The sequence below is a fragment of the Apodemus sylvaticus genome, chromosome 1, assembly GCF_947179515.1.
Source record: "Apodemus sylvaticus chromosome 1, mApoSyl1.1, whole genome shotgun sequence".
NCBI classification, from domain to species: domain Eukaryota; kingdom Metazoa; phylum Chordata; class Mammalia; order Rodentia; family Muridae; genus Apodemus; species Apodemus sylvaticus.
In genome coordinates, this window is record NC_067472.1 from 184,954,409 (window position 1) to 184,971,451 (window position 17,043).

At 41.2% G+C, this 17,043-nt stretch overlaps 1 protein-coding gene and 2 pseudogenes across 5 annotated transcripts in view; all 3 read left to right on the top strand.

The window, feature by feature from the left end:
* LOC127672618 (zinc finger protein 60-like) overlaps positions 1-3,165 on the top strand; it is a 111,456-nt gene extending 108,291 nt beyond the window's left edge. For all 5 annotated transcript variants that reach the window (XM_052167908.1, XM_052167899.1, XM_052167892.1 and 2 more), the window contains one exon: positions 434-3,165. In XM_052167908.1, coding sequence (XP_052023868.1) covers positions 434-2,304 — 1,871 coding nt within the window. In that variant the 3' untranslated portion in view covers positions 2,305-3,165. The remainder of the gene's footprint in view (positions 1-433) is intronic.
* An 83-nt stretch (positions 3,166-3,248) lies between these two features.
* On the top strand, positions 3,249-6,602 carry LOC127672670 (magnesium transporter NIPA2-like; annotated as a pseudogene).
* A 99-nt stretch (positions 6,603-6,701) lies between these two features.
* LOC127672664 (zinc finger CCHC domain-containing protein 9-like) lies at positions 6,702-8,290 on the top strand (annotated as a pseudogene).
* The last annotated feature ends 8,753 nt before the right edge of the window (positions 8,291-17,043 follow it).

Below are 17,043 nucleotides of genomic sequence, written 5' to 3' on the forward strand. Positions count from 1 at the left end.
ACCACCACAGATTTCACACTGTTTGGTTTTGGTTTTGGTTTTGGTTTTGAGAATTCCAAACCCAGACCAGTTTTCTTAAGGGATGATACATACTTGCTTGGTATAGACTTTTATTCATGATTTGGTTTAAACACCTTTAACAAAGGGTGTGTATTTCCTGTAGAATGCAAAGAAGCATTTACAATTATGTCATATAGTTCGATGTAACCCCATTAAGCAGACATGTCTTCCATTTCCAACCTGTTGTACTGTAAAGAGTATTTCTTCACATGAATCCTTGTTATTGTTGCTCTCCTTGCTCCTGTTTAGCTTCCCAGAATGCTTTGCAGTCTGGCCATGTATTTAATGGACTTCATATTATAGGAAAATTGTGTGTGTGCATGTGCGTGTGCATGTAACAGAAAAATAAAGTACTCTTGATTTCTCCTTTCAGATTTGGAGTCACGTTATGAAGCTGAAAATATGTCTCCAGAAAACCAAACTCATGATATAAATTTATTCAAGCAGAGAATAAAGCAATTAAGTAAAACTTTTGACCTTAAGGTTTGCAGTTTTACTAATGGCCCCAACTGTATTATATTCAAGGGACTACAGAGTTCTCAAGAAGAAGATGCTGGCCAACAGATTACTAACAAGGCAGAAATGCCTCCTTATTCCTGCCAGACTCTTGCTCACAACATAGAAAAGCCATATGAATGTAAAGAGTGTGGGAAGTGCTTTGGTTGTAGGTCAACTCTTACTCAGCATCAGAGTATTCATACTGGAGAGAAGCCCCATGAATGTAAGGAGTGTGGGAAGGCCTTCAGACTCCACCAGCAGCTTGCAAGACATCAGAAATCTCACAGTGGTGAGAGACCTTACAAATGTAATGAATGTGAAAAGGCTTTTCATCTTCCTTACCTGCTCAAGTACCATAAAACCATTCACACAGGTACAAAACCATTTGAATGTGAAGAGTGTGGGAAATCCTTCAAGCGTGTCTCCCATCTTGTTGAACATAGGACTATTCATGCTGGTGTGAAACCCTATGAGTGTAATGACTGTGGGAAAGCCTTTAAACGTCGCTCATACCTTAAGCAACACCAGAAAATTCATTCTGGTGAGAGACCCTTTCAATGTAAGGACTGTGGAAAGGCCTTCACTGTTCTGACACAGCTCACACGGCACCAGAACATTCACACTGAAGACAAATCATTTGCATGTAAGCATTGTGGGAAGATATTCAGTTGTAGCTCATTCCTCTTGCGGCACCAGAGTATTCATACCGGTGAGAAACCCTTTGAATGTAATGCATGCGGCAAGACTTTTAGGCTTCAGGTGTACCTTAATGAGCATCAGAAAACTCACACTGATGAGAAACCTTTCAAGTGTAAGCTGTGTGGGTCAGCCTTTAGACGTAAGGACCAACTTAATGAACATCAGAAAATTCATTCTGATGTGAAACCCTATCAGTGCAAGGACTGTGGGAAATTATTTCGCCGAAAATCAAGTTTTACTGAGCATCAGAGCATTCACAGTGAAAAGAAGCCCTTCAACTGTAAGGACTGTGGGAAGGTCTTTAGACTTAATATACATCTCATGAGACATCAGAAGTCTCACAGTGGGGAGAGACCTTTTGAGTGCACAGAGTGTGGAAAGGCTTTTCATCTTCCCAGCCAGCTTAATTACCATAAAACTGTTCATACAAATCAAAAACCATTTGCTTGTGAAGAATGTGGGAAGTCCTTCAAGCATGCCTCCAGCCTTGTTGAACATAGGATTATCCATGCTGGTGTGATACCCTATGAATGTAGTGAGTGTGGAAAAGCTTTTAATCATCGCTCAAACCTCAAGCAACATCAGAAAACTCATTCTGGTGAGAGGCCCTTTCAGTGTGAGGACTGTGGAAAGGGCTTCACTGTCCTGGCGCAGCTCACTCGGCACCAGAGCATTCACACTGGAGAGAAGTTGTTTGAATGTGAGCAGTGTAGATCCACTTTCCGACTTAAGTCCCAACTCAATCAGCATCAGAGAATTCATATGGATGTGAAACCCTATCAGTGCAAGGAATGTGGAAAGGGCTTTGTTCGTGGTACAGCCCTTAGGATTCATCAGAGAATCCACACTGGTGAGAAACCATTTCAATGTAACAAATGTGGGGAAGCCTTTCAATATCACTACCAGTTTCTTAGACATTTTAGAACTCATACTGGCAAGAATCCTTCTGAATGTAAAGAATTGTGGCAGAGTTCCTTAAAGTACAACAAAGAATTCACACTGGTGAGAAACCTTACAAATGTTATTAAGACTTGTGAAGGTCATTAGTCAAAAAATCGAGCTTGGTTTGACATACTAAAATTCATATTAGTAAGAAGTCTTATGATGTAAGACATGGAAAGGCCTTTAGCAATATTGCTAAGCTAGCTCTATATTGGGGAATTCATACTGGTGAGAAACTGTGAATGTGAGAAGTGTAAGAATATGTTTAGATTTAGTTCAGTCTTCCGCGCATAGTGGAGAGTTCTGAAGTGGAAATGTCTGCGTTTGGGTGGGGGGACTCAATTGGGTCATGTGATGTTGTTCTGAAAACTGTCTTATGAGAGGATATTGTGCTGAGAACAGACACATGGTGTTTTTCTGGAAGCTGCCTGGTGAAAGGGCATGTGATGTTTTGCTGGATAGGAAATATGATGTTTGGAAAGAGTATTATGACCCAACAGAGAGTGTAGGACACTCTGGCATTGGTTTGCCTTACCACTCTTTGCTGGTCTTTGTTGGACTTTGCTGACACTGGTCTTCATTGATGATGCTGTGACATTAGTTCACCTCGCCTTCTTTGATGATCATTGCTTACTGTGATTTGTAGAGAGAAATGTACCAAAGAACTCTGATATTCTAAAGGCTTGTTGCCACTTCAGAGGACTGGGGCCAATTGACGGAGCCTTGTGGTTTCTTCTGGATAGAACTGTCATCCAAGTGGATCAACCTACCGCTGCTGATTCGTGTGAACTCAACTGCTGATATCTGACAATGAAAATTGTAATCACCTAAAGATCTATTTCTAAACAGGTCCACATCTGCCTTTGCCCTATTAACCTTTCCTTGCACCACCTCTGGTGGCTGTTGGACTAGAAGGGAGGTTAAAGTATTTAAAAACTCTTATTAAAATAGGCTTTGAAACTCTAAGCTTACAGAATTCATATTGGTATGAAACCCTATCAGTGTAAAAACCTTTGATTGGAGCTAAGACCTTCTTCAACCTACGGGGATTTAGTGCTGGTGTGAAACCCTGTGAATGTAATGAATGTGGGAACACTTTTATAATTAGCCAAGCTCTTATACCTTTTCAGAGAGGACACATAGATCTGAAACCCTATGAATGTGGAGGCTGTGGGAAAGCCTTTATTGTAAATGGTGAGGTTACAGAACACCTGAAAGTCCATGGTCATCATGAGTTCTATACATGTAAGGAAGGTACATAAGCATTTTTCTGGAAATTTTACTGAATATCAGAGAATTCATTGGCAAGACTATGATTGAAATGAAAATGAGAAGAACTTTAATCTGCCCTAGGATTTGGTCAACAAGAGTATTCATAAACTCTTGATGTCAAGAAGCCCACAGAGAATAAGAATATGGGAACCTTGTTGTTTGGGGGAGGCTCCCTGTGGAGAAAGTTTTCAAACAGGAGAAATAATAGAGTGGCCATCAGTTCTTGATATATTCTCATCTTGTTAATTCTATAAACATAATTCACCAAACACTACTTAGCCATGCCAGTCAACTTAGAGCAATTATTAGAATCAGGTTTACCTAAAGGGCCTTCCTTGTCTCCCAATTAATATCCCATAGCTCCTGTGTGTTTCCTTTCTTTTTGCATAATTTGTTGATACACAGCACAAAACCATCCAAAGGTGTGGAAACAGGGTTATATTAGATAATAATAAAATATTTCAGAGAGTATTTGGTTAGTGCCCGTGTTCTTTAAAATATCTTTTACATTGGTTTCACTTTTATTAGCATTACCGTAACCTATATGAGTGGCAAATTGTATTGCAGATTGCAGATAGTTTGGAAAAGCTTCATTCATTCACCCACTTTTAAATTTTACATAACTTCATCCCGGATACAATCTAATGAATGAGATAAACATGAATGGATTTTCCTTGAGAATTCATTTTTAAGTTTTTGGGTGGAAATATTAAAAAATACAGCCATAGATGAATAAGCTCTTTTTAAAAGGGTTAAACCCATAAAAATTTCAAAAGGTAAAACCCTGTAATTTATACGCTGCCCAGACATTAAGCTAAGCTATACATTTGTGACAAGGCAGGTCGTGCAGGGCTTGCATTCTCCATCTTCGAGGTCGCTTTAGGTTTGACTAGAATTTGACTCTCTTAGCATCTCCTGGAATACTACCTAACTCTATTCTAGTAATGTGAAATCAAGTGATGCCTGTGACAATGATTCCTGTTCAACTGCCTTTGTGTGCAACCATTCCCTCTCCCCCTAAGTGCTTATTTTGGTTTCAGTTAAACTGCCTGGGGCAAAAGTTCCCCCTGAAGCTACTGAGCAAGAAAAAATAATGTAATTTTATTTTAATAGCCTCTTGCTCTAAACATTAATGCTACCCTTAGGTCCTGAATACCTGAGTGTAGTCCCAGCCAACTGGAATAAGGATTTTATGTTGATTATAATCAGTGTCTGAGCTGGGCTTCCTGAAACACATCAAAAAATAGCCAAATTGAAATTACTTATAAAAAATAAATGTGGGGCAGGTTCTCAGAGGCGCCCCTGGTGCTGGCTGCGGTGACACCGACACCAAAGGCTGTCTGGGTCTGAGGTAGACTCTTCTTGGCTCTCCCACGGCACTCACTGCAGTCAATGTCACTCACAGGAACTAATGAAATGAGCCCGGGGCATGGAAAATATGACTTATGTTGGCATTGATATTCATCTTTGTGGTGGGACCTCGACATGGACAGACAAACATCCTTGTGTATATAACAATCTGCTCTGTGACTGGGGCATTTTCAGTCTCCTGTGTGAAGGGTTTGGGAATCGTCATAAAGGTGTTGCTGGCTGGAAAGCCCATTCTGCAGCACCCCCTGGCCTGGATCCTGCTGCTTAGCTTTGTGGTCTGTGTGAGCTCACAAATCAATTACCTAAACTGCGCTCTGGACATTTTCAACACTTCCATCGTGACTCCAATATATTATGTGTTCTTTACAACTTCAGTTCTGACTTGTTCAGCTATTCTTTTTAAAGAATGGCAAGATGTCATTGGGACTCTGAGTGGCTTCTTCACAATCATTGTGGGGTATTTTTGTTGCATGCCTTTAAAGATGTCAGTTTTAATCTAGCAAGTCTGCTGGTGTCTTTTGGAAAAGATGAAAGGTAATCTTTCTAATATGTATGAAGTTCTCAATGATAATGAAGAAGACTTACCCTGTGAAATTGAACACACTGGTGAAGATATCTCCCGTAGAAATGGAAATCTGACATCTTTTTAAGGATATGTTTGAAAGGTTAACCTATAATTCGGTTATAAAGTGATTTTTTTTTTAGTATCAGAATGTATCTGAGAAAATTGTCCTCAAATAATGTCCTGTAAAGACAATCTTTTTTTTTTTTTTTTTTTACATTTTCACTAATTTGGATCAAGAAATTACCTTTCTTATAGTTAAACAATGGTAGCTCACTAATATGACCTCAGTACGTGGCTAATTTCTAATAACATTGTATTATTGTAAACAAATTTTACATTTTTATTCATTCTCCAGAAATTTAAATGCACTAATAACAAGTTTTAAGCCTATAAAAATGTTTTATTTTTTCCGATGAACATTAAAATGCACATTTGTGACCCCCATTCCATCAATACCTCATCATACGAAGGCTTTTTGATTATAAAGACGTGTGTGTGTGTGTGTGTGTGTGTGTGTGTGTGTGTGTGTATGTGTGATTCCAAGAAAATAATCCTCAGGTGGTGATTTCTCACCCAAACATCTGGTTTCCCACACACATCTGCTGGCCTCCTTTTAGAGAATCCCCACTGTCCTGTCCGTACTTGCTGTTTCCATAGTGACCAGATCTCTGTGTCATCTCATGTGAGCTCTTGGACCTTTCAGTGTTCAGAACAGATTAGATTGTCAGTCAGCCCGTAACTGGGATGTCAACAGAAACTCTTAGAAACTCATGCATGCATAGAATGGCGGGTTGGAACAAAGTCCTTAGTCCGATTCTAAATGCTTAGGTTTAAAATGTTTGTAAAATGGGTCTCTTTGAACCAAGTGGTTGATTTTGCATTTTGTTTTTTTTTTTAAAGAAACTGTGAAAAAATGCAAACAGGTACAAAAAGGTTAGGCCAATGTAAGGAATCTTTTTCTCTGACTGCCTCCCTCTGTGTGAGTGCTTTTTGGGCCACACTCAGTTTCAGTTACAGGACCTTGTATATTCTATACAAACGTTTAAAAAAAGCTGAGCTCCATCTCCAGCCTTCCTATATAACTCAAATGCCAGAGAGAATAGGTTTCCCCATCACCCTCACAGATATCATTTATGTCCGTTTTATGTGCTGTATTTGTGTCTTATTTTGCAAATTAAACAAAAGCCAATGTTCATTCCCTTGGCGGTGAAAAATTTCCTCATTGAGAATGTGTGTGTTGTACGTACAACACTTTATACACATGTAATCTTGTACGTGAGCATTTTTTTGGCTGTGACTTGCTAATATAGTTGTTAACTTTTAAAATCTACACCTCATATGGTCAGTACTGATGCCATTACGGCTATTCATATCAACAAAGATATTTTAGGTAACTTTTTGATAAATAGGTTATTTAAAATATAACTCAGGGTCTCAGCGGCTCCGGAGGATTCAGTTGGGATTAGTAAAGTACCTCTGATCCAGCCATGACCAGGTGGGCTAGAGTCAGTACTTCAGATGGTAAGAGACCCTGTCAGCAGCATCACAGGACGACAAGAAGGGGGTCTGGCGGAGAGAGCAGACCGAAACCTTCCAAATCGTAAGCAATATCCACGCAGCGGGCTGTCCCTTAGAAACGATGCACCACAAGCAAAACGCAAAAAGAACAAAAAGAAAAAATGAGTACTTGAATGAAGATGTGAATGGATTCATGGAGTACCTGAAACGGAGCTCGCAGGCGCTTCACAATGGACGGCTGATAGCAGCGGACAGCAGGGACGGAAGGGAAGAAATTGCAGTGGGAAGGAAGGCAGCTCAAGAGACAGGTGGCAAAGAAGAATGCGATGGTGTGCTTCCACTGTCGACAGCCTGGCCATGGAGCTGCTGGCCGCCCGGCTGTACTGAGAGTCAGGACACGGGCTCCGGCGTTTGTTACCGCTGCGGGTCCATGGAGCACGAGACGACCAAGTGCAGAGCCAACACAGACCCTGCATTTAGTGAACGTCCTTTTGCAAAATGTTTTGTCTGCGGAGAAATGAGACACCTGTCCAAATCCTGCCCTGATAATACCAAAGGAGTCTGTGCTGATGGTGGCGGCTGCAAACTCTGTGGATCCGTGGAACATTTTAAGAAAGATTGCTCTGAAAACCAGAACTCAGATTGGATCGTCACAGTTGGTCGCTGGGCAGAGGGAATGAGTGCAGACTAACCGCAGAAGCCAAAAAATCATTTTTGATAAGAATTGGTACAGTTGTTAATTTCCACCTAAGGTTACTTTCCAAAGTAAGCCTTTAGAGATTAAAGGTGGGCGCCTGTGGAGGCGAGCCTGTGCCACAGACGCCACCCGGACCTCGATGGGGCAGGCTGCCTACACTCTATCATGGAGCACAGGGTGATTAATTATACTTTCTAGATTGTGTGTGTGTGTGTGTATGTGTGTGTGTGTATGTGTGTATGTGTGTGTGTGAGTGTCTGTGTGTTGCCTGTCTGTCTGTCTGTCTCTCTTTCCATGCCTGTGTGTCTGTATTTAAAACAGATTCTATGTAGCCCAGATTGGCTTCAAACTAACAACCCTGCTTCAGCATCCAGAGTGCTGAGATTGCAGGCACTATTTTATATTTATATTTATTGCAGAGCATAGCTTAGCAGGTGGAACTTAGAAATAACTAAGTGCCTCTATACCTGATTGTAGCAATCATCGATATAAATGTAAATTATGAATCAAAATTGACCCCCTCAATAAAGCACATGCTTTTCCGCTTGTGGATAAATATTTTGTTATATGCTCTTAATTAAGAGTATCAATTTATTGTAATAGAAATTTGTCACAAAATCTGTAATTTTTAGTACTGGATAAAACTAAGTCAGTTGTTAAAAAATATAACTCAGGTTTACAGTACAGCTGAATAGTGCCTGTGTTTTATTTTCTATGTAAAATAAAGCTCAAAGCTTTTGGAAAAATAAAATAAATGAATAAATAAATAAATGTGTGACTTTCTATGCATATAGAAATGTTGGAAGAGTCAACAACACACACACTTCTGTATCCTCTCCTAGACTCAAAACTGTTAACCATCTATGTTGATCCTAATTTTTTGTATATGGGTATTTAGGGCAGTACCATTAAGAATACGCTTTAATGTTGGATATAGTAGAACATGCCTCAGTAGGACAGGAACTGGGACAGTGAGGAGGAGGATCAAGAGGTGAAGGCAAGGCTGGCGACATCATGGCTTCACGTTCTGTTTTGACTGCAGAGACCCTTTACAAAAATAAAAGGGTTGTAGACATAATATTTTATCCTTTACTACACCAGCCAGGATGGAATGTCCTCTATACCACAGGACCATAATTATTCTTAAGGAAATAATCCAGGATTTTACAATGTCCGCAAATTTGTCATTGTCCTCCAAACTGTCCTTTTAACAACTGTATATATCCTGAGGAGAACCCAATATAGATAGAGAATTGGCCTTGCTCTGCTCTGTATTGAATTTTCAGTGTTGATCGAGCCCAGGGCCTTGTACATAGTAGCAGTGTGCTACATTTCCAGCCCTTAGCCATTGTGTCGCTATCCAAAGGAAATGAGGCCCAGAGGAGACATTTTGGGTAAAAACACATGTAAATTGTATGTTGTGTTGTGCTGTGCCCAGAAGTATTCACATGTCAACTGTCACATTATTGTTGAAATCTGTCGTTTGGGTAAGGTGGTAGCTGCCAGAGCCCCACTAAAAGGCCAAGTTTGTTCTGGATAAATAGTCTGTGAGCAGAGATTACCACCAAATATTTATACACATGGATACTTTAATCCTGGGTCAAATATAAATAATTCAAATCAATTTATGAATGAATGGCAAAATATTATTAACATAATTCCAGTTGTGTGGCGAAACTGATGCTATAACTCTGCAGAAAATTAGCACCATTGAGTGTAAGCAGGAAGCCAAGACCGTTTTGACTGGGACCTTGTTTTTGCTGGCACTTGAGCGCCACTGTCCCCAGCCCATGAGCAATTGACAAAGGTGGGAAAATTTAAGCATTCAAGTCAAGAAGCTGCACAAGAAACAAAACAAACCCTGAGCCAAAAGAAAGACACCATCAGAAGTAAATGAAGACCAATAGGAAATAGTTTCATGTTTTAAGACTTTTTTTGTCAACTTTTTTAAGTGCATTTTGTGTACATGGTGCCTGAGGGGGAGCCAGATCCTCCTGGAACTGGAGTTAAGATAGTTTGCAAGCCACTCTTGACTAGAGAGCCTGGATGTAAGTCTTCTGCAAGACAGCACAAGCGCTCCTAACTACTGAGGAACCTCTCCAGCCCCAATGATAATAACTTTATTATTGTGAAAAGAGAAAACTATTTTTCAAGAGCATAAGTGTACCTGGATTTTTCTCCATTTATCTTTTTTTTTACAATCATTTGAATTTGATATTTTGCTGGACTTTAAAGTATATTGTTATGATGCCATCTGTCAAATGCAGATCTTATTTGATAATGCCTATCTGGAATGATACTTTCATGGGAATGACATCTTTGGGAGAGTCTGCCATGTTCCTAGGTTGCCATGGTGAAGGTATTTGTATAGTAGAAAATTCACTAAAAGAGTTTTTCACCAACAAAAAGATGAACTGGAGAGAAGGTCTACAAGATCTGTACTATCATGCTTGTGTGTTACATAGAAGCATAGATTGGTGTGTGTGTGTAACGGGGTGCTGTGTGCTCATGAGTGTGCCATGTGGAAATAGGTGGACGTGTGTGTGTGTGTTTCCACAAGGTCAGAGGTTATTGAATAAGTATGAAGTTTCTACCATCATTTCTCAGGTACTTCTAAATATCCTGTTATATAATGAGAAAGTCTTCTTAAGATTAATTAAAATTTTCCTGAATTTTAAAGATTCCAAATCTTAAGTTAAAAGCCCCAAATTTAAACCTGTGAAAGTTAATGCCTATTCTTTGTTGAATGGATTTTGTTTGATGTTACAAAGACCAAACAAAAAAGAGAACGTCAGACCAATTTCCACTATGAATATCGATGCAAAAATAAATAATAAAATTCTTGCAAACCAAATCCAAGAACTCATCAAAACGATCATTCACCATGATCAGGTAGGCTTTTTCCCAGGGATGTAGGGATGGTTCAATATATGGAAATCTATCAAACTCAAAGAAAAAAAAAACCACATGATCATTTCATTAGATGCTGAAAAAGCATTTGACAAAATTCAACATCCCTTCATGTTAAAAAGTCTTGGAAAGACCAGGAATTCAAGGTCCATTCCTAAATATAATAAAAGCAATATACCAGTAGCCAACATCAAACTAAATGGAGAGTGTCTTAGTCAGGGTTTCTATTCCTGCACAAACATTATGACCAAGAAGCAAGTTGGGGAGGAAAGGGTTTTTTCAGCTTACACTTCTGCATTGCTGTTCATCACCAAAGGAAGTCAGGACTGGAACTCAAGCAGATCAGGAAGCAGGAGCTGATGCAGAGGCCATGGAGGGATGGTCCTTACTGTCTTGCTTCCACTGGCTTACTCAGCCTGCTCTCTTATAGAACCCAAGAGCACCAACCCAAAGGCAGTACCACCCACAAGGGGCCCTCACCACTTGATCACTAATTGAGAAAATGCCTCACAGCTGGATCTCAAGGAGGCACTTCCCCAACTGAAGCTCCTTTCTCTGTGATAACTCCAGACTGTGTCAAGTTGACACACAAAACCAGCCAGTACAGAGAGAAACTTGAAACGATCCTACTGAGATCAGGAACTAGACAAGGCTGCCCTCTCCCTATCTATTCAATACAGTACTTGAAGTTCTAGCTAGAGCAATTAGACAACAAAAGGAGGACAATGGAATACAACTGGAAAGGAAGTTGTAAAATGCTAGTCAAAGGCAATGGGGCATTTATCAGAAGCATCTGACTGAGTGATCCAGCTGAAAGACAAGGAACAACTATATTGATTAGATTGGTCAATCATCAGCTTTCAGTTAAGTCAGAAGTCAGCAGTTTGCAGTCCCCAGGTGATCCCTGGATGTCAGCCAGGTGAAAATCTGCGTACACAAATATAAACTAGGGACAGAAGTTAAAATTTGTCTAGCCATTGGGGGAAGGTAAGAAAACCCCAAGACCAAGGGGAAATTTCTGTTTTCAAGAACAGGCAGGTGTACTTATCTGAAGTACATTTGGTCTGTGGTAAGTAGATCCAAATCTTACGACTTTTTGATTCCCTATAGCTTATGTGAACTTCAATACATGAAAGGATGTACATTACTTCCTGCTGATTATGAGCGTTGAGTTTCTTGGGGGAAGTTTGGTCTTGGGCATTAGGATATCCAAGTTCTTCTTGTTTCTCCTATCTGCACATGACCACATGACAAAACGCAACAAATCTCAAGAACATCGACCAGCAGAAACAGCAGAGGATAGACATTAGTACTTATCATTGCATTGAAGTCCATGTTTTAGAAAAGGCAGCTAACATGTTCTATAAGACAACAGGAGCAGACTCATGTCTTTGAGACCTGATAAAAGCTATGGTTTTGGGTTAAAGGGCACAGAACATTTTTTTCTTTAGTTCAGCAAGCTAGATATACAGATTGAACAGAGATGTTTTAGCACGCTGAGAAATGCCTTTAAATCTACATTTAGAAGAAAACCAAAAGAAATTTAAAACCTTGAGCTTGGGACTGAATTGTAAGCATCCAGTGTTCCATTTACTTATCAGAATACCATTGATCGATGCTAAAATTTTGAACTTTTGAAATCTTAGTATAAAAGTAGCACAAATGGGGGAAAGAAATCTGAAACATTTTCCATTTTTTCAGATACCTTAAATCATTTTCTTATACATCTACAACTTGCATTTACATACATTAAATATTTTTCAGACCCTCAGAACTAATCTAAGCTTTTATATCCTCAGACCTTTATACACCTTAGAACACTCAGAACTTGCACAGACTTCAAACATTCTTTTTCCATCTAATCATTTATCGGAGACACTACTGAGAACCGTTACTGCAAAACAAGTTTAAGTTAAAAATAAAAGTAAAAAGCTACATCTGAAACTTCTTAGTATTTGCCTTTGAAGTTTGTTAGCAGAGCAAACCTACCAGCCTCTTTTTCAACAGGAGTCCTAGTAGATCTGGAAAAAGTGAGGCTCAGTCTTTACATACGAAATGGACTAACAAGGTGGCTGCAATCTTGGGTGAAGGAGCTGGTGGCCTGCTGCTTCCAAGCTGACAAACCTACAGTTACCCTAGCTGTTGATACCTTCAGAGATCTGAGAAGGATAAATTATAGCAGGAAGTATAATCCAAATGGTCTATGTATCGATTAAAATGACAGATTTACCCATTACCTAGCTATTCACTCCATTAGGTTCCTGTGATGTCAATGACTTCCTTGCGGACACAGGTCTCAAAGCAAGATCAATCTTCAACTGCCAAGCCTGGATATCTGAGAGGCCTTCCTAAGGAGGAGGAACTTGGGAGATGACCTTACCATATCAATCAATTCTCTAGGTGTCTTCTGTTTGTACAGAGTTCAGAATAGGCCCTTGGCAGTGGGCAAGGCATTAAGACAGTTATGTTCAGTGGTTAGCATGCTGTTGTGGATGGCCCTGGTGCTGTTTGTATTTTGAAGCTAATTTTGCTTCCCCAGGAGGGGCTGCCTAGGATCAGTAGGGAATCACATACTCAGGTGACTTCTTGTGAACCTTCCCCAAATGAATAAAGATTTCAAGGAACCAATCACTGGGTGAGTAGGCAGGACTTCCTGGTCAGAGAAAGGGACAGTGGAAGAGGAGAGGGACTTGGCTTTTGGAGGAGCATGGAGGCCCCCAGTTCAGGTGGCTACCAGAGGATTTAACTTAGAATGACTTGCAAATTAGGATGTTAGTTGTTGCACCCAGCAACTGTGTTACCTGTTGATTCTAAACTAAGCTAGTGTGATGTTTTCCCTCACACAGTAACTCAAGTGGGTTCCAGAGAAAAAGGTATGGCGGCAAAGTGTGGGTTTGCAATAAGTACACCCCAAAAAGCCATGGGAATTTGGAAGCATGGGGCTGTCATGACAGTGTCCCACCATGGGAACTTAGTGAGCCAGGTAGAGAGAGTTCAGAGTTTGGGGACAGAGAGTCTGCTGAGATGAGAGCAGGGCCTATCTGCCTGCCAGTGTCTTGCCAGCTCTGGCTGTGGGGTCCCTCTTTTAATTTTCCACACACCACAATCCCAGTGGTATCCTTTGTCTTTGTGCCCTTTTCTTTCATCTACATATAAGTTCAAAGGTCTGTGTAGATTTAGGAGCACTGGGGCTTCCACTACTAACAAAGCTTTTCTCAAGGTCTTAAAAGCTGTGTCCATCTCAGAGGCCCATTCTCTCTTATCTTCTTGGCCCCTGGTGGCCTCATACAATGGTTTTGCTATCTCAGTAAACCCTGGCACCCAGAGTCTACAAAATCCGGTGGATCCCGGAAATTCCTGTACTTGCTTTCATGTTGATAGAACTGGGGTGCCAAGGATGGCTTGCTTCTTGACATCCAACAGCATATGCTGCCCCCTCCTTGAGTATGTACTCCAGATAGGTGACCTCAAGTTGACAAAGCTGGGTCTTCATAGCAGACACTCTGTAGCCCAGCTGACTTCACTCCTGTAATGGGTCTGATTTGGCCTCCTGACATCTCTCCAAGTTGAAGGTTTCAATCAGGAGGTCATCTACAGACTGAAGATGGAGGGTGAGGGTTTGAATCCTTGAAACAAACATGTCCAAGTCAATTGTCCGTTGAAGTCTCTCTCCAAATCCTGCCATTGGAAGTCAAATGAAGGCTGACTTTCCGGTGGCAGAGGCAAGCCAAAAAAAGGTATTCTTTAGGTCAAGCATAGTGTATTTAGTATGCTCAGGAGGGAAGCTACTTAGCAGGGTATACAGATTTGGGACTGAGGGATGGATGTCTTCCACCTGTTTGTTTATTTCTTCAAGTCCTGCACAGGTTGATAGTCACAGGAATGAGGTCACCTGACCAGGAGGAGAGGCGTGTTCCATGCCAATTGGCAAGGAGTCAGAATTTCAGCCTCCCAGAGCTGGTTGATGTGTGGGGTGAGCACCATTCTGGCCTCCTTGGGTATTGGGCACTGGCTGGGTTACTCTAGCCTTTAATTGGACTAGAACTGGGGCCTGATGATGAGAGAGTCCTATTGGAGTCTTTTCTACTCAGACCTCAGGACTTCTGCCAGGAACCTCTGGAATAACAGGATTGGAGATGGGACTGGTTGTATTCTTCTTCTAAAACCAAAGTCAGAGCCGGGCAGTGGTGGTGCACACCTTTAATCCCAGCACTTCAGAGGCAGAGGCAGGGAGATTTCGGAGTTGAATGCCAGCGTGGTCTACAAAGTGATTTCCAAGACAGCCAGGGCTACACAGAGAAACCCAGTCTCGAAAAACCAAAAAAGAAAAAAAGAAAAAAGAAAAAAAGAAAGAAAGAAAAGAAAAGAAAAGAAAAGAAAGAAAAAAGAAGAGAAAAAACCCAAAGTCAGAACATGGGTGGGATCACTCTTATCCAGTGCTTTCACTCCCGAGTCAAAACGGATTTGGACTCCCATTTTGGCGAGGAGGTCTCTTCTCAGCAGAGCTATGGGCATCCAGGGATGATCATGAATGAGTGGGTTATTTGCCCCATACCCAAGCCCACCTTTCTCTGGGTAGTCCATGGATAAAACTTGGTACCTTTTGCCCTTTGTATGCTTTTCAGTTTGATAAGGGTCCCAGAGGTTGTTTCAAAACAGAACATTATGGCCCTGGGTCTGTGGGCTTCCCCTCCACTTTTAGTGTTACCAAGGGCTCACATGGAGGGAGGCTGAGCTATGACGCCCTCAGTTGTCTAGTTCTTCTAATTTCAAAACCTTTGCCCCCTCTCTGTTTTTTCATTAGAGCATTTGTGCTTCCAATGCCCCTTTTCTTTGCAGTAGGCACACTGGTCCCTCTCCAGTGGTCTTTCTGTAATGATGGAAGGATGGGTTTCCCTTTTAGCGGAAAGTGGCTTACTTCTATCTTTCCCCCATAAGTTAAATCTTTAATTAACAAAAGCTGTGTTTACTGCTGACTGGTTTTGTTTGGATTCTGGATCAAAAGGAGTGTAGGTCCTATAGGCTTCAAAAAGTCTTTCTAAATAGTCTCTGGAGGTTTCATTATTTCCCTGCATCACCTGGCTTACCTTGGACGAATTTGTGGACTATCTAGTGGCTTCTCAGAGATACCTCATCAAAATCTACCAGTAGACCTGGAGCCTCTCCTTGTCTCCATCAGTGTTATAATCCCAGTCTGGAGGAGCAAAGGGAAAGGCTACACCAATATGAGCCTGGGCTTGGAAGGGTTGCCCTTTGCTCCGGGAACCAATGTCCAGGTGGCTCCCAGGACTCTCCATTTTCTGTCATGAAAAGGACCTGGAACAGTTGCTGACCGTCATCCCAGGTGAGTTGATAAGTCAGCATGATTGACTCTAAAAGACCTGTAATAGCTTAAGGTCTTTCTGAAAATGGGGGGGTTTGCAACTTCCAATTATCAAGGTCATTACTGGTAAATATATCATAAACTGTTTCCCTGAGAATCTGGGGGTAGTGCAGCACAGAGGGGTAGGGCCACAGTAGAGTTGGCCCTTTGGGAAGTAGAGGCCCAAGTATGTAGTAGACTACAAGTGGAATCAGTGGAATCAGGGGCTGCTCCTCCCTCTGCCTATGCCATCTGGGCAGAGGCAATGCCAGCAGGGATGGGAACATAAGGAGGAGTGTCTTAGGGTTTTACTGCTGTGAACAGACATCATGACCAGGCAACTATTATAGGAACAACATTTTTTTATAAATAAACAATTTTTAATGATTTATATATTTATTAGATGTAAGTACAATGTAGCTGTCTTCAGACACTCCAGAAGAGGGAGTCAGATCTCGTTAAGGATGGCTGTGAGCCACTATGTGGTTGCTGGGATTTGAACTCATGACCTTTGGAAGAGCACTCAGTGCTCTTAACCACTGAGCCATCTCTCCAGTCTCTTTTTAAGATTTATTTATTTTATGTAAGTACACTGTAGCTATTTTCAGACACACCAGAAGGTGGCATTAGATCCCTTTATAGATGGTTGTGAACCACCATGTGGTTGCTGGGATTTGAACTCAGGACCTCCAGAAGAGCAGTCAATGCTCTTAACCACTGAGTCATCTCTCCAGCCCCAAGAACAACATTTAATTGAGGCTGGCTTATGGGTTCAGAGGTTCCGCCATTATCATCAAGGCAAGAACATGGCAGCATCCAGGCAGGCATGGTGCAGGAGGAGCTGAGAGTTCTACATCTTCATTTAAAGCCTGCTAGCAGAATACTGATTTCCAAGCAGCTAGGACCACTCACAGTGACATATTTATTCCAACAAGGCTAAATCTCCTAATAGTGACAGACCCTGGGACAAACATACAAACCATCACAGAGGAGGCCAGAAATCTTCCTTGGAGGCAAAAGGAGGGAGCAAGTTGGGGGGAGGGTTGAGGTGAAAAGAGGGTTGGGGATGGCGCAGCTGGTGACAAAAAAATGTTTCAACCAAACAGGGGGCTTCTTGACCAGGCACTGCCATGTGGTAATATAAGGCAC